This window comes from Canis lupus, chromosome 12, assembly GCF_011100685.1.
Source record: "Canis lupus familiaris isolate Mischka breed German Shepherd chromosome 12, alternate assembly UU_Cfam_GSD_1.0, whole genome shotgun sequence".
In the NCBI taxonomy this organism is placed as follows: Eukaryota; Metazoa; Chordata; class Mammalia; order Carnivora; family Canidae; genus Canis; species Canis lupus.
In genome coordinates this window covers 21636594-21663194 of record NC_049233.1, presented here as the reverse complement: position 1 = coordinate 21663194, position 26601 = coordinate 21636594, and the positions used below count along the sequence as shown (strand labels likewise).

At 40.1% G+C, this 26601-nt stretch overlaps 1 protein-coding gene across 4 annotated transcripts in view; it reads right to left on the bottom strand.

Annotated features, from left to right (window-relative positions):
- Window positions 1-242: 242 nt before the first annotated feature.
- LRRC1 (leucine rich repeat containing 1) overlaps window positions 243-26601 on the bottom strand; it is a 129737-nt gene continuing 103378 nt past the window's right edge. For all 4 annotated transcript variants that reach the window (XM_038554330.1, XM_038554333.1, XM_038554332.1 and 1 more), the window contains exons 8-14: window positions 26183-26327; window positions 23911-24029; window positions 22242-22325; window positions 12433-12548; window positions 5298-5470; window positions 3884-4020; window positions 243-1827 (exon numbers count right to left, since the gene is read on the bottom strand). In XM_038554330.1, the coding sequence (XP_038410258.1) occupies window positions 1669-1827; window positions 3884-4020; window positions 5298-5470; window positions 12433-12548; window positions 22242-22325; window positions 23911-24029; window positions 26183-26327 (933 nt within the window). In that variant the 3' untranslated portion in view covers window positions 243-1668. The remainder of the gene's footprint in view (window positions 1828-3883; window positions 4021-5297; window positions 5471-12432; window positions 12549-22241; window positions 22326-23910; window positions 24030-26182; window positions 26328-26601) is intronic.

Below are 26601 nucleotides of genomic sequence, written 5' to 3'. Positions count from 1 at the left end.
TCATATTTGGTTGGTTGAAAGCAGGTTTCTATGGAGTCCAATTGGCCAGGCGGCCACAACCCGAAGTTATTAGCCAGAAAGGAAGGCACTTCTGGAGTCTGTGCTGTGTGGCAAAAGGGCAAGCAATTAACTCAAAACTGACCAGTAGTTTAGATATTTAATGGATGGGAGCGCATTGTCAAAGAATCAGCTAACTTGCCACCATCTGAACATGCAAGATGATAATTAATTTTAAAAAGTTGTATGGTTAATTCCAGGGTGATTTTATTTCACAGAGAGAAAACAAAAAACCAACAATATCATGATTTTCCTAGATACCACATAGTGACTGGCACTTTTCATTTCTCTTTTATGACATTATACAAAAAAAAAAAAAAAAAGGGAAAGAAATCAACAGAAACACCAAAACATAACCCCCCATGCCCCTTAAATTAGCAGATTTAAAATTAAAACTTGAAGCAAGGATTTGTTATACTTTGATTCAAACTCTATTTACAAATTAAATTGCACTTAACAAAGATAGCAAACATTTCTAATATGGTTATTTTGCTTTATTGTGGTTTTATATCAATATAAAACTTTTAAAGCTTTCTTCAATAAAAATCATACTTTCTTTTGCAGTACATAATTCATTTATCAATTGAATTTCTATACCAGTTTTCTCCTGTTGTGCTTTTCTGCTCTATTTTATTTTACAAATGGCATATACCTTCCAAGCAGGTACAATCAGACACTGCACTCATTATAAGAGACTCACTCATAAAAGAGTTAAAGTGTAAGAAATGAAGTATTAGCAGTCTAATCCTTTGGTTCATCCTTTTTTCTTTTTTCTTTCTTTTCTTTTTTTTTTTTTTACAAAAAAAAATCAACTCATAAAATGTACAAATTGGTGATAACTCTTCTTTTTGGTTAAAAACAAATCCACCAGGTACATTACTGGTTAAAATCCAACTCGCTTTAAAAGTTCCACACTCCTAGTCTCTCATCTCACTGCTCAAGGATGCCACTGTGTACAACTGGTTTGACATTATTCATGATACAGTAAGGCACAAGTGGATGGTACAAGTGATAACAAATACTTTAGGACTGTTGCTTTTTTTTGTTTTTGTCTGCACAAATACTAAAATATGTACCGTTTCCAAGATAAAATAACAAAAAAAGAAATACACATTTCTTTTTGCTATGAAATACCTATACAAAATTTTTAAATGTACACTATCTGAGCTGCCAAAAAGATTTTTTTTTTAAAGAATCAATTATTCCCCGTACATAAAACACTGTCTCATCAGTAGGTCCAAGAGAACTTGAGCTCAAAATGTCCCAGCACTTTATGGGGGTGGGGGAGGAGGATAAACACATTTCCCCTTCCTGCGCTCCCTTACCCCAACAAAAGACAGAAGCAAAGGTCAGCTGTTTACAGTAGTGTATTCTACTCCGGACAAAGGACTGGAGGTCGGGGACAAGGCGGCTCCCGGCGGGCGGAGGGCCCCATAAGGCACTTCCGTGGGTGAGCAGCGGCCCAGCAAGCGGCCCGGGCCCGGGGCAGCGACGCGCAGGTGCCCGCGTTGCGGGAAGACCCAGGCCGCGCCAGGCTCCCGGCCAGGCCAGCAGACGGGGACGTCTGGACAGCAGGGGGAGACACGGGAGGTAAAATTCGGAGGTGAAGTTCTATACAGAAGTGGTCACTCGGTCAATGGCGTGGTTGACCTCGTTTTTGTTTGAATCCAGTCCTTTAGCAGCATTCATGTCGTTCCGCAAATTCTCCACGGTCTTCTTCATGTTCTTCAGCTCTCCTGGGTGCGGGGTGGCCCTCCGCAGGAGCGTCCTCTGAAAACAAGCAGGGCAGTGAGTGTTTGGGTTTCGTGCAGGAACTCTTTCTAGCGAGCTCCAGGGCGGGGGATGCTCGGGGACAAAGGATGCTTGGGGAGGGGAAGGGGGGGCGGCGGTCGCAGGAGCCGGGAGTGGCCCGAGCGCAGCCCCTGGAGCTCTGCGCGCTTACCTGCTGCTCCCTGGCAGGTAACGGAACATGCAGCTGTCCTGCGTAACCTACCTACTCCGCACAGAGGGGTCACTTTCAGAATAAAGGAACGCTTTGTAAAATGTAAGATTAGTGTAAGATAAAAATAAAGTTCCGTGAAGGACAAGGAAAAGAAGATTTTTTTAAAAAAAGATTTTATTTATTCATGAGAGACAGAGAGAGAGCGACAGAGACAGAGACACAGGCAGAGGGAGAAGCAGGCTCCATGCAGGGAGCCTGACATGGGACTTGATCCTGGGGCTCCAAGATCACACCCTGGCCGGAAGGCAGATGCTACACCGCTGAGCCACCCAGGGATCCCCAAGGAAAAGAAGATTTTTAAGATTGGTGAAGTGGGGTGTGGAGAAAGAAAATGATTGGCGGGGGGGGGGGTATTCTAATCTAAAATCACTGCAATGGAGCAGCCCGGGGGGCTCAGTGGTTTAGCACCACCTTCAGCCCAGGGTGTGATCCTGGACACCCAGGATCGAGTCCCGCATCGGGCTCCCTGCATGGAGCCTGCTTCTCCCTCTGCCTGTGTCTCTGCCTCTATCCCTCTCTGTCTCTCTCACGAATAAATAAATAAAATCTTAAAAAAAATAAAAATAAAAAAAAATAAAATCACTACGATGGCCTACCACTACCCCAAGTGGTTCTGGCTTCCTTCAACCCTGGAGGCACGGCTCTGGAAGGAAAAGGGAAGCCAGAGAGAAGGGCTTCTTTTCTTACTTTGCTGCTGGGTGTGTTATTCATATTACCTACTGCACAGAGTTCACATTCTCTGCAGAGGCCACCGTGCTGGAAGTGAAATGACAGGGTAGGGACAATCTTCAAACAGCTGTATTATTTGACATGTCACAAGCTCTCTGGCTCATAAGATGGCATTTATGTCTTGTAAATGGCCTGTCCAGGAGCTTCAGGAGGAGCTTCAGGTAGGTTAACATGACACTACAAGGGCGCTTCTGAAGCACTGAAGGAACTGGTGAAATCCTCACCATCAGGCAAGCCACCTGGTAAGCACTGAGCACTCATTTCTCCTAAAGTCACTTTGTCGTGCCTAACTCCTATTCTGCACTCCCCTACCGTAAACTGGGAAAATCCCACTGGGTGACAGCTGGAATCACAAAGACCATGGGCAATCACTTAAAAGCCTCTCTTTCCTTTGGGGGCTGTGGCTACTCCCTCTAAGCTCTGCTTATGAAAATTTCAATTAGTGCAAGGAGTTTAAGAAGCCAAAGTCAACTTGTAGTAAGATTTCAAGAGTTGTCACTGACTCCTGGAGACATCAGCAGTCCAAGAGGCATGTTTTAAAGTGTGGATGGAGTAAGGCTAAGTAGTACTTTCAAATCTATTCCTGATGTTTGGATGAAAACTTATAACTGAACCTAGCTAACATCACAAGCACTCTGCCTGAGGGTGAAGAGAAGAATGATTCCATGAAGGAAAGAGAGAAGTACAGCTCTGCAAAAGGCAAGCCAAGTCACACTGTGAAGTGTGGAGTCAATGCCGTACACCTCTCTAAATGGAGGTGAGGAAGAGACTTCACTCACCTACAACAACAGAAACAGAACAAATTCCTAATCAGTTTACTGGAGGTGAGAAGGGCCACTATCACAAGTAAAGAACAAGAGTATAAACTATTCAAGCCAAAGAACCCAAAAGTTCCATTTGCTTTATATACATTTGGTGAATTAGTACCTAGACATACCTCGTTTTGTCTTCTAAAAAAAATTCCTACATGCTGAAGACAAAGCAGAAAACAGACAATTCAATATGAAAAGAAATCCATATTAGGTGCCACTCTCGATCTTGGAAGGCTTTTAAATTTTGAGTTTCCAGGGAGGCCAACAATCTCCAATTCCATACCGTTTCATTGTCTTCATCATCTCTCTCATCTTCCAAAAATCGGATTGCACTGACTCTGTTCACCGCACGCTCATTCCAGGCCTCATCGGGGACATCGCTCACCAAGCTCTCCAGTGCCCCACAGCGAGGCAGGTTCTCTGTCATGAAAAAGACCACAGCAGCTTGGAACTCGGGTTTGTGTGACTGGTACATACCCCTGCACCTTCACAGGTACTTTACCTAAGGTATTCACCTAAATGCTATCTAGTATTTCAAAAAATTTAAAACAAAAATAAAGTCTGAGATAGGGTTAACCTTTCTTTTCAATGATTCTACTTGAGATCATATAAAATAGGTGTTAATGTTTAGTATTTCATTACAAAATGTCATCATAGTTTATAGAATCCTTTTTCACAATTCTTTTCTATACACTAACTTTAAAAACTTTCTCATGAGGGGCACCTGGGTGGCTCAGTCGGCTGTATCCGACTCGATCTCAGCTCAGGTCTTGATCTCAGGGTCCTGAGTTCAAGCCCCACCTTGGGTGTGGAACCTACTTAAAAGACAAAACAAAAAACCTTTCTCATGACACTGATGTGGCTGCACATATAGGACACTAGTACTTTCCTTGGTAACACATTCTGCTGTTTTTCCCTTGGGGTCTTAAAGGCTCCTCTAACAAAGCTGAGATTGGCAAAGGTTGCTGAGAGGGGCCCTTCCATATAGGAGGCTCCTGTTCTCCCAGAACACTCTAGTTCTCTTTTAGCAAAACTGGCTCTCAGCAAATATTTCTAATAGCAATTTATTGTTAGTGTGAATATTTTTAAAAACCACACATAATTTACAAAACAAAGGTACAATGACTTAAAATAACAGATTGGTTTAAAAACTGTTTATCAGTGGGGGTGCCTGGGTGGCTCAGTTGGTTAAGCATTGATTTTGGCTCAGGTCATGGTCTTAGGGTCATGAGATGGAGCCTCAGTCAGGCTCTGTGCTTAGTAGGGAGTCTGCTTGAGATTCTCTCTCCCTCTGCCTCTGCCCCTCCCATTTGTGCTCTAAAATAAATCTTAAAAAAAAATTGTCAGTTGTGTTCAATATTAATCAGTCATTTATCAAAATCTAAACCATCAGTTTGGATTTTATGGGACTCTGTCAACTTTTTAAAGAGTACTTGTAATTCCAGCCTTAGCGATAACTCAAACCCAAAAGGCTGTTTAAGGAACTTCAGATATGATATGCAGGTATGAAGGGTACTTTTTCTATGAAGGTGCAGGGGTACGTACCTTCCCAGAAGAGACCCACAATGACCTCACCCAGGCTGGCTGTAGGGGCACATTAGACAAATCACAGACACATGTGTGACCAAGCAGTCTTATGGATAGGTATTAGCTCCTACTAATTCTCATAGCCATGTGAGTATTGTTCTTAATTTCACCTTGGCAAGTGGGTTCAGAAGGCAGCTGAGGAAGCAAGACACAGGTCAAAATCTTCTCTCCAGTGGTATGGTCTGTGTCCGTCTGGAATGTGAGCAGAGGCTGGGACTGGTTGTCAGACAACCATAAAGCCTTCAGCTTCAAGGCAGTCAAGGATAAAGGGAGATGTAACAGCCTAATTTAAAACAAAAGGAGACATCAAGGTCTCAGATTTTACAATTATATCAATTCCTATCAATACAGAAAAAAAAAAAAAAAAGAATGACAAAGAACTTCCTGGGATTGGATTCAACATGGAACAAGATGCTGTGTTTATAGTAAATCCAACGTGTACTCTTTGTGAGCAGACTCCTCAGTGGGTCACCATGCTTCCCTCTTCTGCTGTCAACTTTCTCATTAGCACCTCTGGCCACAGGGCAAAACATGAGGGCATTACAGAGCACATGATTCAGCCTTGCACTAGGAGGTTTCCATTTAAAGAGGAAAAAAAAGCCAGTGTGACTGGGGAAGGACCTAGAAGTAGGTGTCCTTACTGAGTCAGTGGCAACAGCCTCACCGACGACGACAAGGACCTGTTTCCAGCTGCACTTGGCAAATCAGGAAGAGCCGAAGGAGATGCCTGGGGTGCTAAAGCATTTCAGTGGCAGTGATAATAAAGATCAAAAAAATTTTCTTCATGCACTGCATTCTCTTTCTCTAAGGAGATTATTTTAGGTATCCATTTTAAACTTGTATCTTCTAGTTTCTAGAAGCTCCCACTTCCCCAGACTATGTGATAATTAATGTCCACTTCACATTGTTTCAGTTTCAAATGAGATCATATATATATTAAAACACTTTAAAACTTGTAATGTGACACTTAAAGATTAATTTTATGTTTGCACACATTACAGAGGAGTGGCTGTACCCAGTAAACTCTAGTTAACAAAGACCAGTACTTGCCAAAGGTTATGTTAATGCTTCTGCCCTGAGCACATCTGACAATGTTGGTAGACATTTTTGGGAGGTGCTATTGGCATCTAGTGGGCAGAGACCAGGGAGGTTGCATAGGATAGCCCCCACCAAAGGATTACCTGGCCCAAAATGCTAACAGGTCTGGGGGGTGAAAAGACTTCTTTAGCAAAAACCAACACTTTATACATGTCTACTCATGGACTACTCTGCGGATACCAGGAATTTAAGGTTTAATGAACCTAAGATTGTATTTTATCAAGTATGTTTACTCTAAGGATGGATGCATGCATTAAATTACAATCTCAGCAGTGACTTCACAAGCTAGACATCATGAGCCGACCACATTCCATGGAGCCACAAGATGAGGCACATTTTCTTAAAAGAAATCCCTGGCCTGTGACTTCCGTAAAAAAAATCATATGGCAGCATGTGTTGCTGGGGCTCTTTCTTTTACGGACTTGCACACCTATCTCCAGTTTAACACATGCGGGCGACCTACCTATTCATCTTACCAAGAGATCAATACTGCATTATCAGACATAGATGCCATCCTGAATTGACAGGCTTATGAAAATCGATTCTAACTCTATGTAGGGAATACGAAGAGAAGTTGTACTCCAATGTTATTAAACTAATCTAAGTAAAATGTAAGCATAGAATGTTACTTTAACAGATCAAGTAAGTATTATCAAAGAGTGCATGGAGAGTGTTAACAACAAATGCATTAACAAACTTTTCACAAGACAAATTAAAGTGTTTTACAAAATACTTCCAATATGCTAGTTATGGAGATGACAAAATATTTTCTTTTCCTAACAATTAGCCCAGCAAAGACTGGCCCCTCCCACACATATGTCTGTGTGCAGTATTGAGTCGGTAGAATTGTACCTTATAGGGGAGTTAGGTTCCAAAGTCAACGCATCCATGAGATCTGCATATGTTAAAGTACCCTTGAAAAGCCTCTGTGTATTGTATAGTACTTTGCAATTAGGGCCAAACCGAGTGAGAAATAAGTATTTTTAAATCCCAGAATCTACTGAGGACAGTAATGGGCTCACACCATGAAGGATGCCCAAGGGATGTGAGGAAGTAGAGGCTTTACAGCTCCCTTTCCTATTCTGAGGTGTTGGGTCTTTGAGCGAGATAGAAAGTGAAATCTCTTATGCTTATACAACAAATTATTCCTGCCTGCCTCTGCCCAAAGGCTGTCACACATTCACTCAAATGCAAGGAAGTTAAAGACACAGCTGTGTATTTGCCAGGCCTGGTGAGAGGGATTTTTGAAAGGATATCCTAACACACTGTGAAAGCTTCAAGTACTTTACATTCTTTTTCATTTTATTGAACAAAATGATAATTCCCTTGAAATCTATTCCTATTTCTTTTTAAAATGTTTAAAGTTTCAGGGTCTTAGGCAAGAAATCTACAGTCAGTATCTCTAGATTTCTTAACCATGAGTATATAAAGAAAAAAATATTAAGATTTGAAAACTGGCACAGAACACAAATACTCAAACACAATCATTGTACCTTCTCAGAAGAGTAACTGGCTTTGCAGCTAAGTGCTAAAGCAAAGGCATAAGTAAAAGGCTACACAGAGCATCAATAATAAATAACAGCTTCTAAGGATAACAAATCATATGGTAAAAATTAAATTACTAGACTCTATGACAACAGATTTTATAAGCACATTCTACCAAGTCATATAAGATTAGTGACTTGTCTAGAACACCAGTTTCCCTATAAAGTGCCAGCTTGAACATAGCTGTTGCCAACTGAGCACACACCACACAAGTTTGTTGACTAAGTGTCCCATGAAGGGGTGTTCCAGTAGTGTCAAAGACAAAAAAAAAAAAAAAAAGCTCTGTTCCCTGCCCCGTCTGTACACAGAGATTCAGCAGGCTGAGCTAACCCTCTCACTGATTCACTGCTGCTGCGGGGCGGCGGGGGGGGCAGAAAAGACACACATACTCCTCTGTTTCTCTTGAGTGAACCATCCCAGGTAAAAGTGTGTGTGTGTGTGTATTTTATATATATATATATATATATTCCTGCTTTTCAGAAGAGTTAATACATTTTCAGTTTATTTTGGTCCCTTCTGTACACTGCAGAATCAACACAAAAACCACAGCCCTATTTGTACATATCTTGCATCTCTATGTTTTATTTAGGACCACATCCCCTCAAAATAAAAAGCCTGTGGTTACTATTTACATCAGTGGTACAGGGACTAAAGCAAATGAATAACCACATCATGAGCCGAGTGTCTCATTTCCAGTTAAATCCATGACCAACTACCCTGAAGTGACCTTCTCTACCTCCTGGACTACTTAGTGACTACACTGTCAAGTTTATTTAACAACTACATGTGGGGTTGTTACTGATTAATGTAATACTGACTTAACCTATAGTTGCATGTTTCTTACAACTGAATATTTCATCTTTTATCTCCTACTGGAATTTTTTAGTTTTAAACAAAGTTTTCAAAACTGTTTAAAGATATATAGAGAGAATATAATCAGTGGGGAAATTTAAGCAATACTTTGGTATTTTTAAAGGGAAAACCCCCTGTAACCTGAAGCTTCCACTCTTCCCTTAGGGGAATGATTATTAATGTTTTGTTGTACCGCGTAGATATATTGTTTTAAAAGCAAAAATGAGGGGCAGCCTGGGTGGCTCAGTGGTTTAGCGTCACCTGCAAGCCCAGGTTGTGATCCTGGAGACCCGGGATCGAGTCCCATGTCAGGCTCCTTGCATGGAGCCTGCTTCTCCCTCTGCCTGTGTCTCTGCCTCTCTCGCGCTCACTCGCTCTGTGTCTCTCATGAATAAATAAGTAAAATCTTAAAAAAAAATTAAAACAAAAATGAAAATTAGAGTGTTATGTACTGCCCAACAGTTGCTCTTTTTACTCGGTACTATGGGCCTCCTGTGTCACTACACAGAGTAATGATCTTACTCTTTAACTGCTTACTATCTCACAGTATTAGCTACACTGCTATGTTGAGCTTTGTCTTTTAATAGTTTTTCTCAGTTTGAGCTATAACTTCCATGTAACACTGTGTAACTCTAAGGTATATCTGTGATGATTTGATATATTCATATATTCCCAAGTGACTACCACAGTAGAGTTAATACATCCATACAATCACATAATCACCATTTTGGGGGCGTGTGTGTGTGTGTGTGTGTGTGTGTTGAGAACATTTAAGATCTATTCTTTCAACAACTTTCAAGAATATAAGGCAGTATTTCTACCTATAGTCACCATGCTATATATACATTAGGTGCCCAGAACTTATTCATCTTATAACCGGAAATTTATACCCACTAAGCAATACCCTCCTCTTTCTCCTACTCCTAGCCCCTGGTGACCACCATTTTACTCTCTATTTCTAGGAATTTGACTTTCCTGAATTTCACATATGAGATCATATAGGATGTGTCTTTTCCTGTCTGGCTTATTTCACTTTGCATAATGCCCTCAAGGTCCATACATTTTGTTATAAATAACATGATTTTCTTCTTTCTCATGGCTGAATATTCCACTATATACATCACACCACATCTTCTTTATCCATTCATCTACTGATGATGTTTAGGCTCTTTCCTTGGCTACTGTGAAAAATGCTGCAGTGAACAAGGGAGTGCAGATCTCTCTTCAATATCCTGTTCTCACTTCCTTTGGCGATACACCAGAAGCGGGATCGCTACAGCATATGGTAGATATATTTTTAATTTTTTAAGGAACCTCCACACTGTTTTCCCTAGTGGCTGCACCAATTTACATTTCTACCAGCAGGGCACAAGGTTCCCCTGTCTCCACATCCTTGCCAACACTTATTATCTCTCATCTTTTTGATAACAGCTATTCTAACAGCTATGAGGTAATATGTTTTAATATTTTTAAATTTAAATTTTTGGATTGTAAAATTCAAAAGTGCAAACTATTTCCACATTGACAGCCACTATTTCTAGGATTTGGTACTACTCTTCCTCAAAGGTCCTCAAATACTAGATATTGTGTAGCTGGTGGATATTCCTGTGGGAAAGAGTTAAGAATTAAGGAAATGGATTCTGTGTCTAAGGGTAGCTGATAATAAAAGACATCTTCTCTGTTACTGTACCACAAGATTTGATACTTAGTTTCCAAGTGGAATTTTCTAGCTACCCTATCAAACTTGTCAAAAAAGATTTGTGGAAACTAACATGTAGTCTTTCTGTGCCATTTGCTATTTTTATATGCTTGAGAGAAGAGGCAAAAACTTCTGTTGTATGTGGTATGACTTCCCATGGTGTACCACTTCTGCAAGCTAAAAAGCTGGCATTATAGCCTTTTATTAGTTTCTACACTAATACTTTAAATAAGTAGTAATTAAATATTACTACTAAGTTTAAAATTTGGTTATGAATCTGTATATACATGGACTAAATGACACATATAACTGACTCAGATGACAGCTATGTGACTCTACTTTTTAATGGGGTTTTTTCCACCCCAGCCCAAGCATAATAAAAATTTAACTTTCCCTCCTGAGAACTAGAGAATAGAGGCTTCACTCATGTGAAAAACAGTTTTCAGGCATCAGAGCCATCTTTCTGCTCCAGAATTAGTGATGTAAATTCATGCTCACCAGTGTGGCAAGAATCCGGGAAGGTTTGGAGTCACAGAGTTTTTACTGCTGGAGTTCAGGGAAGAACCATTCTTCCCAAGCCCTATGCTGCACATGAGACTCAGTCCAGCAGAAAGTCAACATTCAATACAAATTAATCCTGAGTTTCCAGTAGGTCTTAAAATATATCAAGGTCTTAAAAATCTATCAAGATGTCCTGAAAGCCTTCACTTGAAAATGGTGAGCTTTTCCTGAGGCCTGCTGAGTCCTGCTATTTCTTAGCACCACTACCTACTATCCATTAGCCAGAATGAAAAATGGTGGCTTGTGCCTGACCTAAGTGACCAGCTAATCAGCACTTAGCCCACAATCCCCCAAACACTCTCCCAACTGCTGCTAGCTCTCATTTAAAATCATTGATCATATTTAACTGTATAACACTCAAAAGCATTTTTAAAATTCCTTTTGCGATGTAGCCTGTGATACAAGGCATTTCGAAGTGGCCTACTGTTCACTCTGCAAAACTAACATTTTTAACATTGTCATTCAGGCCACAAATATTTACCAGGCTTTTATCATGTGCCAGGCACTCTGTGGGGATAAATGGTCCAGTGGTACAGATGCCACATCTGACTTCAGGCAACTTTAGATTTAGACAGTTACACACACATAAGCTGGCAATTATCATACGGTGCTGTGAGTGCTATGGTAGGGGTAATTCAAAAAAGCAGGCTCCACACAAAGAAGGCTCCCCACAGAAAATGAAAGCATGAGTGATGAGAGTTAAAAGCGGGAGCCAGAGAAGAGGGTCCCAGGTAGAAAAAATAGCTGGTCTGGGCTCAGGAGAAAGTACATATGCCATCTGAGGTGACAAAAAGTTCAGACTGGCTGAAACAGGTCTATATTCTGCACAGGTGAAGAGAAGGCATATTCCAGAAAGCTAGGGGCAGTCCACCATTGCCTCTGACTTCAGAACTTGAGAAATGGCACCGCTTATGACCTTGGCGGATACCATCGGGGGCTCTTCACTTTATTACAGATTATGATCACTTAGTGATTCTGACATTAGCTGGGGATCCCTGTGACAGAAAAGTGTCCCTGAATACAATTTTGTTTACAATTTCAAGTGGTTCCAAATCACCAGCAGAGCACATCAAGACCTCTGCTTAAAATCTAGTTCAAACTCGTTCAAGCTCATCCTTGAGATGAGGAAACTCAGAGGTTCAGGATGACTTATGAAAGCTAGCTATAAAAGCTAAGGTAAAACCCAGCTCTCAGGCAGCACCGTTTCTCTTACATCACTATACTGCTGTTCTGGGAAGCATTTCTGCAGAAGCATCTACTTCAAATGGCAAAGTGTCTCGCACTTAGGTCATTCCTGACCTCTTCCACTCCATCCAGATCCATCACTCCTGCTCTCAGATCAACAACTTCCTGGGCCTGCTCATTTGACTAATTGGTACATATTCTTTAAGATGGAACAAAGGCAAGATAGCAAAGAAGCATGGCAAAGGTTGGGGTGAATGAACATTTGTTTTTTTTCCTTCAAAGAAAGCAAACCCAAACATGCTTACCTGTTCCCTGCCACATCCAGGACATGAAGCTCTGTGGCCTGTGACACCTCTGCAGGTAGCCGAGTTAGTCTATTATCACGTACACAGAACACAGTGAGGCTGCAGCACCCACCAATCTACAATGATAAAGAAAATATGTCCTTTTTCCAGGTTTTTGTGGAAGATGGTGGTGGGACTGGAGTATCTTGTCAAATGGCATGAGAAGGACGCATAAAATGGTATCATATGATTTTAAGTTGCACTAAGACCAACTATGGCTAATTTAAATCATACAAAACACTAAGTAGTCCAATAAGTTAACAAAAATCTCTGCAAAACATTAAACGTACATATTCTAAATTAAATCAAGAAAATAAATGGTACAGTCTAAAAATCTCATTCTGAAAAGCAAGTCATTTTTCACTGCTATCTAATGCAACTGTATCTTTTAAATATGTAAACTAAGCTAGCCAGGTCCAGACAAATGTTATTTGGTAATATGGTAGATTAAGAATTCTAAATTTCACAAATATGGCCAAGGATGATACACACACACCCCTGGGAAGACCTGCCCATTTATATTAAATCATGTTCCCAGTGTTCTAGTTCATTTCAAAAAACAAAAAACAGAAAAAAAAAAAAAAAAAACAGAAAGAAAAAAGAAGAAGAAAAAGAGTTACCAGATAGACAATAAGTACATTAATTTCCACCATACATCTTTTCATTGCTTTTGGTCATTCACAATCTAACTTGGTAAATTCATTATTCATTTTCCTTTGACAAATGCAAAATCAACAATATTTTAGTAAAAACTGAATTCAGTAAATACATTCATCACTCTGGTAAAACTTATGCTGGTAGAAGCAAATCAATACCTACATCCACACCAAATTTGATTACTATTTATTTATTTTTAAAGTAAATGATTCAAAGGTAATTAAGTTTTGTATGAGCCTGGTCTTCAAAAAAGGACATAAGCACAAAAGACCTGAATCATTCTCTTGAACAAACTGGCTATGGTTTCTATGGTCAGGAAAGCTGAACCAAGGGGGTGGAAAAAATCACTCGATCTCAGACACAACATTCTGCAGGACTCCATACAGTACTACATTCTTCCAGTACTCACTATCCTGACCCAGAGTGACTGCAAGAAAAGGCTTATGAAGGAACCTATTGATGTCTCTCTGACACATGGAAAAATACTCCATAGCTTCCCACTTGAAGAGGGGCAGGAGACTTGTATCTTCCGATGATATCTGAATACATTTTATGCCCTTTTCTTTGTATACATGTGTTTAATATATGTATCTATATTAAAAAGCATATTTATGAAATTGCTACATAATTACCTTCATGTACAATCTTATTATATCTTCCCTTAGGAGCTAATATAAAGACTTGAGATAATATATTTAACCCCAGTATTTAACCATAATTGATGTAAAAGAAAAATAAACATAGAAGAAAACACAAACTAACATTTGTCTAAAATGGAAAATCCAGATAGGTAGAAAGGCTTTTAGATTGTCTCTATTATTTCTTAGTATTCACATTTCCCATCCCAGCAGGTGCATTCATTGTCCTCTAAAATATAACATTTTGGTCCCACTGTGTCTTATTTCTTTTTTCTGTCCTTCTAAATCTTGTCAATTGTCCAAAATTACCTAAACATCCTCTATACCATCAAGTCTTCCTCATACCTCATACCCACTGATTCACTGCTCTCTGTGTTTCTTTCATAATTATGATTCATACAAACCCTGTGACAGATTGTTTTACTGAGTTTGTACATCTAACCAGGATGCACAGCAATAACAGTAACCATCCTATCACCTACCAACTTTTCTCATTAGATATGTTTATACACTTATGTTTATTTACTTACTAGTGAAAGGCTGCTCCTTGAAGTTAATATCTGCTTCTATGTGTAGCAATGAAAACCACAATACTCTTTTTTTTTTTTTCTATTAAGAATCACTACAGTGACCTCTCTTAGGTTTTATAAATATAGGGCCCCAGTAGCATGTCCTAAAAGAGATTTGCAACAGGATCTTTGAGGGCTTGGCTTTCTTCCCTCCCTTGAGGAAAGGAATCATAGTTTTACTCAGATGCCCAGAAATATCATGGAAAGAATCAAAACTTTGAATCTTTTGAGGATTGACATGATTAGATCTTCTCTGATAAATTGAGATGATCCCAACAAAGATCTACTCATGGGAAGAAATCTCCAAGTATCTTATGGAGCAGAACTCCCTATGACCTATTCTATGTGAAGGGGTATCAGCACTGGGCTCTGGGTTCTGGGGAGGGGGGCACTGTGTGCCATGTGAAAGGTCCTCCAGGTCAGCATGTGGCTAAGGCTGGACAGCTCCTTAACCTTATCAACCTGGCCTGGCTTTGAAGACATAAGGTTTATCTGTACTCCAGGAAGGTCAAAGTAGTGATTCACATACACAACCCTCACAATGGTAAAATAAGCTACTGGAGGGTGTTTATGAGCAGAGACTGCATCATAATTGTGGACACTTTGTCGTGAAGCTACCCCCTGCTCCAGGCACCTGTACCATATCTGTTTTGGGGCCTCAAGACTATACCATGTGAACATTTTCAATTTGATCATGTACATATATTATCTATTAAAAAAATTAACCAACTAAAATGGGGGACACCATTTGCTCTATGTTGCTCTAATAGCTGTTGGAGCAACATAAGTTCTGGACAAGTAAACACCCCTTAAGTTTTAGGGGAGGGGGAAATAATGTGAACTCTCAAAGGGCTGTGTGAGCTATCCACTGTGCTTCAGTCTAATTTACTTATTTTTTCTTTTTCCTTTACCATTCTAATCTTGAATCCATTTGAGATCTCAAGAGGTAGAAAGCAATTGCATTCAAGAGTCTCCTAGGCACTCTGGGTAGTCACAGCAGGCCGAGCGACCCGCTGATCTCTATTGTCAAGGGTTTAGGAAAACAATGAAACAATGCCAACAAAGAGCGAGTGTTATTGCCCAGTGTGCTGGGGATGTCTTCATCACCCTTCAGAGGCATGTGCTGTCCCAAGCAAAAAAAAGTCGCAGAAACGTCTTTCCAAATCAGCCAGGAAGGCATGGCATGAGCCTTTGGCTTTAAGGAAAGATTATTAAGCATAAAAACCATAGCTCAAAAGGCACAGTTCTTCATAGACACCAGAGAGGAATGTGGTGTCCTGGAGTGGATGCTCTGAGATCACAGAGATCTGGGCTGGAACTGAGGCTCGGTCATGTGTTTTGTGGGTTTGAATAAGCTACTTTAACCTAAAGTAACAATCAGGATTAAATTAAACGAAACCACAAATACAATTTGTCACCTATCATAGAACCTGATAAATGTGGCTGGAAAACCAACGTGAGTTATTGTCTTCTTTTCAAGAAGTGAAAGTCCCGGGTCCAAATGACAAGTGCAGTCAACACTTGTGTGCCTGCTGTGTTGTTGGAACTGTGCTGACATTGGTGAGCTCTTCCCACAACACACCTGAACTTAAAAATCTCTCCCTGCCAATGCATCACAGTGACAAAATGACAAAATATCACTGTGCTAAATACTAGGGATAAATACACTGTGACTTTACTGCTAGTGAAGCACTGGTATCAATTCAGTTGTATATTTTACATATAGTTCATGTAAATTTCTGCTTTCTCAGGTTCATGAGGCAGAGTTTACAGGGTCCTTTAGTGATCATCAGGATAAAATGCCTGTATCACTTAGAAATTCTGGGAAGCAGAGTCACTGTTTAAATAACTTATTACCAGTTACGTAGGAAGCTGGTATTTTTAAACTTCCTTAAACCACATAATAGCACCTTCCCAGAATACAAGGGGCTGGGCTTGGAGAGCTACAGAATGTTAGCTGAGAATCTTTGTTTCACTGGGTTGTGTCTCTTCATTCCAGATGATACCTTCCTTCCCTACTGTTTGGACCTGATTTAACCCATCTCAAGGTCACTGAGCAAATGTTAGGTCAGGTCAGCTGCACTAGGTATGAATTGCCTGCAGGAAACATTACTCTAGATGACATAAGCACATTCAGTGATCCAAAGAGAAAGCCTGTATTAGTCATCTTTGTCTACCTAGATTCCACTTTTTGAACACCTGCTCCAAGTGTGAAGAAACTTTCGTTCTCCTTCAGTATCTGCCTTTTAATATTCTATGTAAGAGAATGAAACCCACATTTCGCTGTGGCAGAAAGGAAAATGTACAAGATGCAAAATCTGGTCAAAATAACAATTTGAGCTGTAATAATATGGTGCGTAATTTTAGAAACCAAAGACTTTTTGCATTTCCCATCATCATCATCTATGATATATTATTCGAATGTTCCTATTTCATAAATATTTTGGAAATTATGTGGCTTTGGGACTTCCTGAATTGTTGGGCCACTGACATTGAAATATCCATTAATTAGCTATGGCATTCTTCATCTCTAATTATAAAACAGTAAGTTACATTGACTGGAAAATAAAAACTATATATACACGTGCATAAAAGCACAATGAAAAAAGTAACTCAGACCAAATCCTACCGCAAAGGGATAATGGGTATTAACATTCTGAAGTACAATCTCTCAGTATTACTGCCATGCATTTGTGATTATACATATACACTTCAATGAAATTAGGACCAACACTATGATCTTTAGCACCTCTGCTTACATATAACATCAGGAACATCCTCCCATGTCATTGTTTCTAAAAGGACTTTTGTTGACCACATAACTATCACTTCACAAATCTCCCACATTACATGCTGCTGCTAATTGGTTCTGCCATTTCTTTCCTGTGTGATCTTGAGCAAGTTACTTCAGCTGAATCTGGGTTTCACGGTGTCTTGGAAGTTGATAACGACTTATCTACACCTCACAGAACTGTTGCTAAGATGAGACACGAATATGCAGGAAAGCACACAGTACAGTGCCTGGCACGTGTTAGCTGCCCCAATCCATGTACTTGTTAGCTGTTCCTACATACACATGAAAAATATTCTTGTGCTTGGTTTTCATGTATACCACAACCGTGTTCCTAGGATGAAGGCCTAGAAGTGGCATTGCAGAATCCAAAGAGTATGAACACTTTCAAAGGTTTCAATATTTCCATGTTCTCTTTCAGAGAAGACGTAATAATTTATACTCCCATGAATAATATGCATTTTCCCGTGCCCTCACCAACATCTGTTATCATTTTTTTTTTGATCTTGACAATTTGATAGGTCAAAAGCTTCCTTAACATTTCTGTGAATACTGATGGAGCTAAATTTTCTTTACATCAATAGCCATTTCTATTTTTTTCTTCTCTGAATCACTTATTATTTATTGTGGTAGGTTCTTTGCTTTAATTTTTGTCTACTTTTCTCTAGTGGGAACATCTTTTTCTCAATGCCCTGGAAGGATTTCAGGTAGAGTAAGAAGAGACCTCTCTCATCTATAATTTTGTGTCACCTGGTCTCCAGGCTTCTTGAAGATAAGAAATCTAATTTTTACACAGGCAAATCTATCAACTGTTTTTTCTTTTTTTCCAACTTATTTCCTCTCTCAAGTTTAGGAATGCCTTCTCCATTTTGAAATCCAACGGCCAACTATATTTTATTTTACTATTTTTAGGCTTTATTTGATCTCTTTTATTAATAATCCATTTTAGAATATGATGGAAGTTTACACTAAATTAAATTATAATAAGACTGAAAGCTATTGACAAAACGAATTCTCTATCACCACAGACACTTTTGAAAATCACAATTATTATTTATGGGTAACTAACATTTACAGAGTGCCTGATTTAAAAAACAAAATCAAAAAGAAGCTTTGATGAATAATCTATAAATTTTATCTTATTCGACTGGATAGGTGGGATGAAGTAAAGATCACAGATGGTCATTTTGACTTAATGGAGACAAAAGACTGGCCTCTAAAGTTGAACACATGCTCAATTTCTTCCAGCCAGAATCTCTTTAGATGGTGCAGATTGTTTAAAGGTAATATTTGGCTGGGGAATATTACAAGGTTGATGCCTCTCTTTCATCACACCTACCACCACACATAAACCAACTCCCTGTCTGTCCACGCATCACACAATGCAGTCTCTTCTTAATTCTTCCCTCCACCAAAAACATGAGTTTTTTAGGGAGTCTTCTTTTCCCAGAAGCATACATACTTACACAACAGGATGAGAAATAAAAGACACAAATAGGTTGCTTGAAAAATCAGAAGCATGCCACATGTAGCAAATAAAGCAAATCTAGCCTTTCCATTAGAGAATTGTGCTGACAAACCGGAATTTAGTGAAGACAGATGAGCTGCCATGTTACGCCTTTTGGAATTTCTGAATAACTTAAAATGTAATTCACAGAAAAGCATTCTTTTGAGAGAGAATAATCTGAACAAATCTGACAAACACATAACAAAATAAGGTTCCAGGCCATGCAGTCATTTAGAAAAAAAAAAAAAAACTGAGTTTAGAAGAGAAATGTCCAATATTTTACAATGAAGAACACACAAAGCAGTCAGGTGATTTGAAATCTTCATGCATTTAAAAAGCAAAATGGAAGTTAGAAATGCACTGTGATCTGAACAATACTTACAAGATAACAAGTTTACCTGACTTTTCTAAATTTCCAAGCAGCTAACAATTAAGAAAACAAGAGACATTCATTGATTTGCAAATGTTTACTATGAAGTAACACCACAAAACACAAACAGAATCTATTATTGTGACCCACACAGTACAAACTTTCCCCTTCATTTGGAAGGGGGGAACAACAACAACAAATAGATACTGCCATAGACTAAGGAGATGTGCTCTAAAACTGATGATATACAATACTATCAAATTAAAGAAAGACAAAAAAATAGGAAGAACTACAAGGCACACCAAACCAATAGCAATTAATACAATTATGGATTTTTGGCATATATATTGAACTGGCCAGCATTTCAGCTTAGATATGTCATGCATGCAACTTAATTACTCAAGAGAGAGAGTAGTAGAGTTTTCCAAGTACAGAATCCAATCAAGGAAAAGTGCAGGATATGATCAAATGGTTTCAAGCTTGGAGGCAGAGCAAGTGCAGACACACATAGTCACTAGGCCCAGCCCCACTCCCCCAATTACACATACACACACACGTACACGCACACATGGTCACAAGGCCTATCATACCCACTGCACAGAGACTCATGGCAGAGCAGTGGTGCGCAGACCAACAGGACACACTTGGAGGTCAGGAGGCCTGAGATGGTCGGCTGCTCAGCCCCAATGGTCACCAGCAAGCACTCCACCATTTCTACTGGGTCACCAAACTGTAAACCGCAGCAGAATTAGGGACATGTGCTCGGGGCATTTTCCCACTCTGGGAGGTAATGTGTGTGAGTGAAGGCATGCTAGAAAATAGCCAGTTCCTAAAAACCTCAACATTCTCTGCTTCACCTCACAACTGAGAGAAAGGGCACAGACTTTATTCATTTACACAACTCTATCTGCCACAAAACCAGTCACAATTTCACAGAGAACAGATGGCTAACTACGATGCTTTGATGCTAGAACTATTTACACACCACGTTCACTTTCCATGTTATGAAATACTGTTCTATTAAATATACACAAACACACAGCACGTGGTAAGCATAACCCTCTGAACCCTAACGACAAGTTTCCTTCTCTTAAGATGTCAAGATGACAGACACTGAAATAATGGCAGTAGTTTTACACAAATAAAATGTCAAAGCTGTGCCTAGAATGTATTCCTTTGCCAGAGACTCAGAAAGAGGGACGGGAAGATGGGCTGAGTGGGGAAATGTACTGGGGACAGACACCCAACTTCCAAGCCCTCTCTTCAGCGCTAACCTTGAAAATGTTTCTAAAATGTATTCATTTCATAACATGTTCAAACCAGAGAGTTTGACCTCCTTTCTTTACCAACTCAAGGTCCTGACATAACTCAGGGCCACACCTGAAAAGGCTGGACTGAGTCTCTGTGGCCTGAGTGGCTATGCTTTTCTTGGCCTATGGGAGAGCAGTGAGCAGGCTGTCTGGACACATCTCTGGGGTCCATCCTAGCTTTGTGAAGCCTGCTAAGGAAGGCTTAGCTGGCCTTCAGCTGCCTCATCTGGAAAATGAGGAAATCTCCCTTACGACCTCAAAAAGTTGTCATGAGGGCTCAGTGAGTGCACAAACATGACAGTGCCGAGTACAGTATGTGGCATTGAGACAGAAACTAATAAATCTTTCCTACTTCTCTGTGCATGTGTCTATGTGTCCAGTCTGCTACCCATTCAACAAGAGTAACATCAATATTCAGGATATCAGCTGTTTTGGTTTATCACTGTGAGACCAGAACCGAAATGTTCTGATTAGCGGAATCTCTTACTTGTGTTCCCGTTTAGCAGAGGTGTACTGAAGTCTTTCTGCAGGGAACAGTTTTATTTAAGTGCCAGTGCTCAGAGTAACAGTAGGTCAGAACATGGCCATATTTATGACAAATACCCCCTCACCATGCTTCCCCTTGGGAATACTGGCAGTCTTGCCCAGGCAGAAAACTGGAACATGGAGGGTATAGCACCAAGATGAGGAAAAAGAGAGAGAAACCAGGCAAAGCTCAGACACTCTCAGAAGGGCCCTAGGAAAATAAGACCCCTCCCCACCATGTTCTGGATGGTGGGATGGTGGTTTGAAATTTATCCTAAGAGAGATGTAGGAAAGGGAAAACAGAGATAGGAGGACATTGCACCTAGCCAGAGATCATATCACATGATATCACACCTTCATGAGAAGCCTGGCAAAGGAGACAAGGGCTCAACAAGATTTGATGGAAGGAAGAAAGGCAGCTCATCTGAGTTTCAGGCTAATAGCTAACAAAAAAATCAACTACCCATCGCCCAGCCCAGTTCCAAATAGAAGGTAAGCCTTCTTTGTTAAACATCATGCTACAATATCACACATGCTTCCTTGTTTAATCTGCTCTGCGCTTCCTTTTTTGTTTTCAGCAACTCCCTCACCAGAACTGAAGTGTCTCTACATCTGCACAACTACTCCCCACAAAGCATGGTGATGGTCTCTTCTCCTGGTTAGACCATTGACAAAAAAAAAAAAAAAAAAAAAAAAAAATCCTCCGAATCTGGCTATCAGGGACACCTGACTGGCTCAGCGGTTAAGGGTCTGCCATAGGCTCAGGGTGTGATCCTGGAGTCCCGGGATTGAGTCCCACACCCTAGATGGAGCCTACTTCTCCCTCTGTCTATGCCTCAATCTCTCTCTGTGTCTCTCATGAATAAATAAAATCTTTAAAAAAAAAAAATCTGGCTATTGCTTCCCATTCACTTTCCTTTATATGAATACCTTTGCGAAGAGTTCATTCACTACCCCCAGACACAAACACTGCCCACTATCGATCTCTGCCCACTAAAAGGGTTGCGTCAAGATCCACTTTTATAATCCCAACCGCTTCAGAAATTAATTTCACATTAAACTCAGTTAGACCCAATGTTTTCCACTTCCTCTGCCAAATTCCTAAATTACCTATTCCTGTCAATAGTTCTCTGTATGTCAAGCCAGAAATATCAAACTCTTTCTCCCACTTAAAATCCTATCAATTCACCTTACAATGCTCAGTCATCTGGACCCACCTACTGTCTTTAATGTTACTGACGGTCGTTCTTTGATCTAATTCCTCCAACCATCTCTATGCTCACAAATGAAAGTACATAACACTTAAAAAGTATTGCATTAAGTCTTTTAAAACATATGACATTTTTAATCCCTTGTGTGCTATTATTTCTTTATGATTATTATTGTTTTTTTAAAACACATACCTCTTTTGGTAAAGACACTAATTTATTTCTGTCTGCATTCAAGTTGCTCAACTTCTTAAGTTTTCCAATGCTCTTAGGTAAGGTCTGTTAAAATAACATTTTAATTATTATTTTAATACATTTTTAAAAATATGACTCACAGTAAAACAGATCTTTTCAAGGATTTAAAGAATATCATCTCATCCAGGAAGAGATATAATAGTTCTTTCTGAATATCAGATAGGTCAAAGCTCACTTGGAAGATGCAGAATTAAATATTTTGCATTCTTGTTAAAACAAGAATGTTTCAATGAAATGAAATCAAAGGCACAGACCTGGAAACAGAAAAACACCCAGGAAAAAGGTAAAGGTAATATAATAATATATATATATATATATATATATATATATATATATATATATATATATATATATATATATATATATCTTCAATATAAGTAAGAATTTGCACCTCAAGATTCACCCCTTCATTGCCTACACCTTTGAGAACCACCCTGGAAGAATGGCTTGGATGACTTGAAGCCAGAAGGCTGGGGGGTTGGAGAGGATTAGAATCCTGAGCAGGAGTGCTGTGAGGCCTGGGGACAGGAGCAAGGTAAGCAGGGCTAGGAGATGGGGTGCTCAGAGCACCCCAGGAACCAGGCGGGGCCCTGGTAGAGCGGATAGCTTCAACACCTGGCTGGAAGCCAGGGTTGAATGTTATGCTTACAATTGCTATGATTACTATCTGTAAGCCTAAAACTATAAACTAGGATCAGAAGATTTGAGCACTTCTACTACCAAAGGAGGCCGCCTGAGCTGCCTGAGGAGAGAGGTGTTGAGCTCCCACACCAGCCCTGTGTCCAACCCATTCATGCTGTCTTTTTCTGCTCTTTCCACCTCAAGAGTATTGCTTGTTCTTTTTATAAAGGAAGGAGAAAAGAGAAGAGGAAAAAGGAGTAGGGAAAGTAGGGTACGAAATACAGTGACAAAATGAAAGAGAAAGTTAAGAAAGTAAACTGAAGCAAACATAGATGTTACAAGACACAAAGAGAGGAGGAGGAGAAGATGACATGATCAGTGAAGGCCTGATGCAAGCAGAGGAAGCAGGAAGGAAGGAGCAACAGAGATCTGCTGTCACCCTGTTCACCTGCACCACCCCCAGCAGGTGGTGGATGCCAAAGCTTTGCCCTCAGGAGGATGGGGAAGCCCGGCCCAAGCATGGGACACCTGCAGCCACCTCGGTGTCCAATCTCTAGGGTGGGGGTAGATCTCAGTTCCACGCCCAACCTCGCCAAGAGCACTCATCCCCACCCCTGAGTCTCACCAAGGCTTTTCCCAGCCAAACACCATCTTCTCCCCTTCTCTATTTGCTCGAAGAACCTTGAGAGAACATTTCCTCCAGTGGTTCTTGAGGCATGGGCACAGCTGACAATGGCTCACTCCTCCCTACCCCTCACCGGAGACCCCTGTGAGGGGAGCCTGACCACCATTCTCTTCACTCATGCAAGTAAAAAGCCAATCATCCTTTTGTCATGCATTTGCTCTGAAGTCCCTTTTTTAGACGTAACATAAGAACATGTCCATGTAGTCTACCCCAATTATGAGTAAGTAGAATCTACTCTAAAATGTCTTTATGATACAGAACCCCCACCCTACATATCCATTTGAATGCGCAGCCCACACTCACCAGGAGCTGGTTTTCTGTAAGAACTAACTCAGTGAGGCTTTCACAGTCCCCAACTGCTTCAGGCAACTGTGTGAGTCTGTTCTGATCCACCTTCAAGATCGACAGTTTCTTTAGTTTTCCTGTAAAAAGCATTATTTCAACTCATTAGTTACAACTGTCTTCCTAATCATCACTCTTTATCTCTCATCTGGCTGTTCTTTTTTGTGTTAAATAGTTATTCTTTTTTTTGCCCCTTCATCCAGCTTTTCACATGATGAAACCGCATATTTCTCATTTAGATCACTAGAGGTGGAGAGTTAATTTTATCAGAACATCAAAAACAGTCAGCAATTAGAAACAAATCATTTTAAAAGTCACTACATAAAAAAAATCGTTATCAAAGCCAGAAACTTTATAGGAAAACAAACAGCTAGCTCTTGACAGATCTCTAAGAACAGGAAATGTTTCATGTACAAAGGAGAGAGACTTTCATCTTACTCCAAGAATCATCCCCAGTAAAAACAAAAAATAAAGTGTGGTTTATTCTATCACCTAGGAATGAAAGTGGCTTAGTGAAGGCTCCTGCAACGAAGTGGTTCTAGATACGCAAAATAAAATGAAACCTCTGAAATGCCACATTAGGAACTGAGTGTATTTCATTCAAGACAGGAAGAACGGACTTTCTGGTGATGCCCGCAGGCCACGAAAAAGAGGAATGGAGTGACCGCAGCTTCCTCAAGGTCCCCACTGAGTGAAGGAAATCCTAAATCTTTTAGATTTTCACTTTCAACTATAATTCAAGGGAATGAACCTACAAAGCAGATATCCTTTATTATCTACTTAGAGAGGCTGGCATGGTGACACCTTGTCCCCAGTTAAATCAGAAAGAAGTCTCCATCTTAGAGGAGATGTAAAGCTGAAGGAAAGGAAATACTGAAAAAATTAACTTGCCTTGTGTGTTGCCACGGAGTGGGGCAGGAAAATGAAGCTCTTTATTTAGTATAATCAATAACCTACTAAAATGGTCGCCAGAGGGTTTCCACCTGTCCTCACTGGCAGGAGAGGCATTAGCCTTTTCCACAGGGCACACGCTGGGAACTGAGGGGTCTCCTTAGCAGTATTACTGGCAAGTGGTCTTGCCACCTCTCCTTGGATACTTCCAGTGACAGGGAGCTTATCCCTTCACTTAACAGCCCAGACTAATTTGTAACCAATACTTCATTTATCATCTTCCACTGCAGCTGTCTGAACTGGAAGATGCAGTAACAAATTGGCTTCTCTTCTACAGGATGGCCTCTCAAACCCTTGAAGTCAGCCATCCCATGCCTCCTATTTCTGATGGTAAGCAACAAAACATCCCCGGCTCCTACAGCTGTTTTCAGATGGCATGTATCATTCTCACTGAACATCTCTACCTGGAGTAAAAATCCCCACCAATTTTTTAACCAGTCTGAATCAAAAGGCAACCTCTGTGTTCTTTCCCAGTGGCCAGGATCAGTTACTGCTTTCATCTTGACCAAATACCAGAAAGGAAGTAGTCCTGTCACACAGCTTCTCCTACTACTGAAAATCTTTCAGAAACCTCCTTTGATATTTTGAATAAATGTTAAAGGTCAAAGACAGCAATCCTATGTTAACGCCATGGTTAAACATAGTTTTTTTTTGTTTTGTTTTGTTTTGTTTTTAAACAATCTCTAAGCGGCTTTGCTATGGTGGAGCTCCCAGTCCATGTCTGTTTATATACCTTCCCTGCATTTATTTTTCTCACACAGGACGGAATGCCTTTATGGTAAAGGAAATGTCTGGAGTAATTTATTTTAAAGGAAATGGCACAGAATGGTTAAAGAAAAAGATTATTCTTAGCCTACAAGAAACCGTTGAATTCAAACACACCATTCCCCTCTACACGATGTGGTAAGATTAGTCACTTTCTCATAAACTATTTAGGAGACTCACTTAGAAATTTCTTAGAGACTGCTCCCATGCCTAAACACATCTATTGTTTGGACTACTCCTTACTGAAATCACTGAGACAAGATGCAGATGAGAAAGAGGAGTCAGCACTTAGAAGTAATCATACCTACAACTGCTACCAAACCAGGGTGACAGAAACACCTGCCTATTTAAATGCACTGAATGTTCTTTGCATTCTTTCTTTAATAAATACATGACATGGAGACTAAAGGAGCTACATCCCCAGCATCTGAGAGTAGTGACCAAAAGACCACAGTGAGCTCCAAATGCTCAAGACAATAGCAAGCATCTTCAGTAAGTAGTTACTTTCCATACTTACCGATGCCATCCGGAATCATTTCTAGTAAGTTCTGGGAAATGACTAAATCTGTTAATGAAGTCAGGCCACTGATTTCTTCAGGAAGTCTTTCCAACCTGTTTTCAGAGACATCTAAGCACAGCAGGTTCTTCAGATTTCCTATTTCCTACATCAGTGATACAGAAAGAGACTCATGCTTAAACCTGCCACAGTATAGAGAAATTTCTACAATGATTTTTCACACTCAAATCCCGAAGTTGCTCTGAGGATGTTTCTTTAGCGTTTATCTACATGCGAAGGCTGGAGTAAATTTCCAGACCCCTTTCCAATGCAAACGGGAAGCTGTAAAAATCACAGACACGGAGCCGGGAGGGATGCCAAGCCCTCCAACTTCAGGCAGGCAAGGAATCATTCTCACTGAACAGATGAAGAGACTGGCA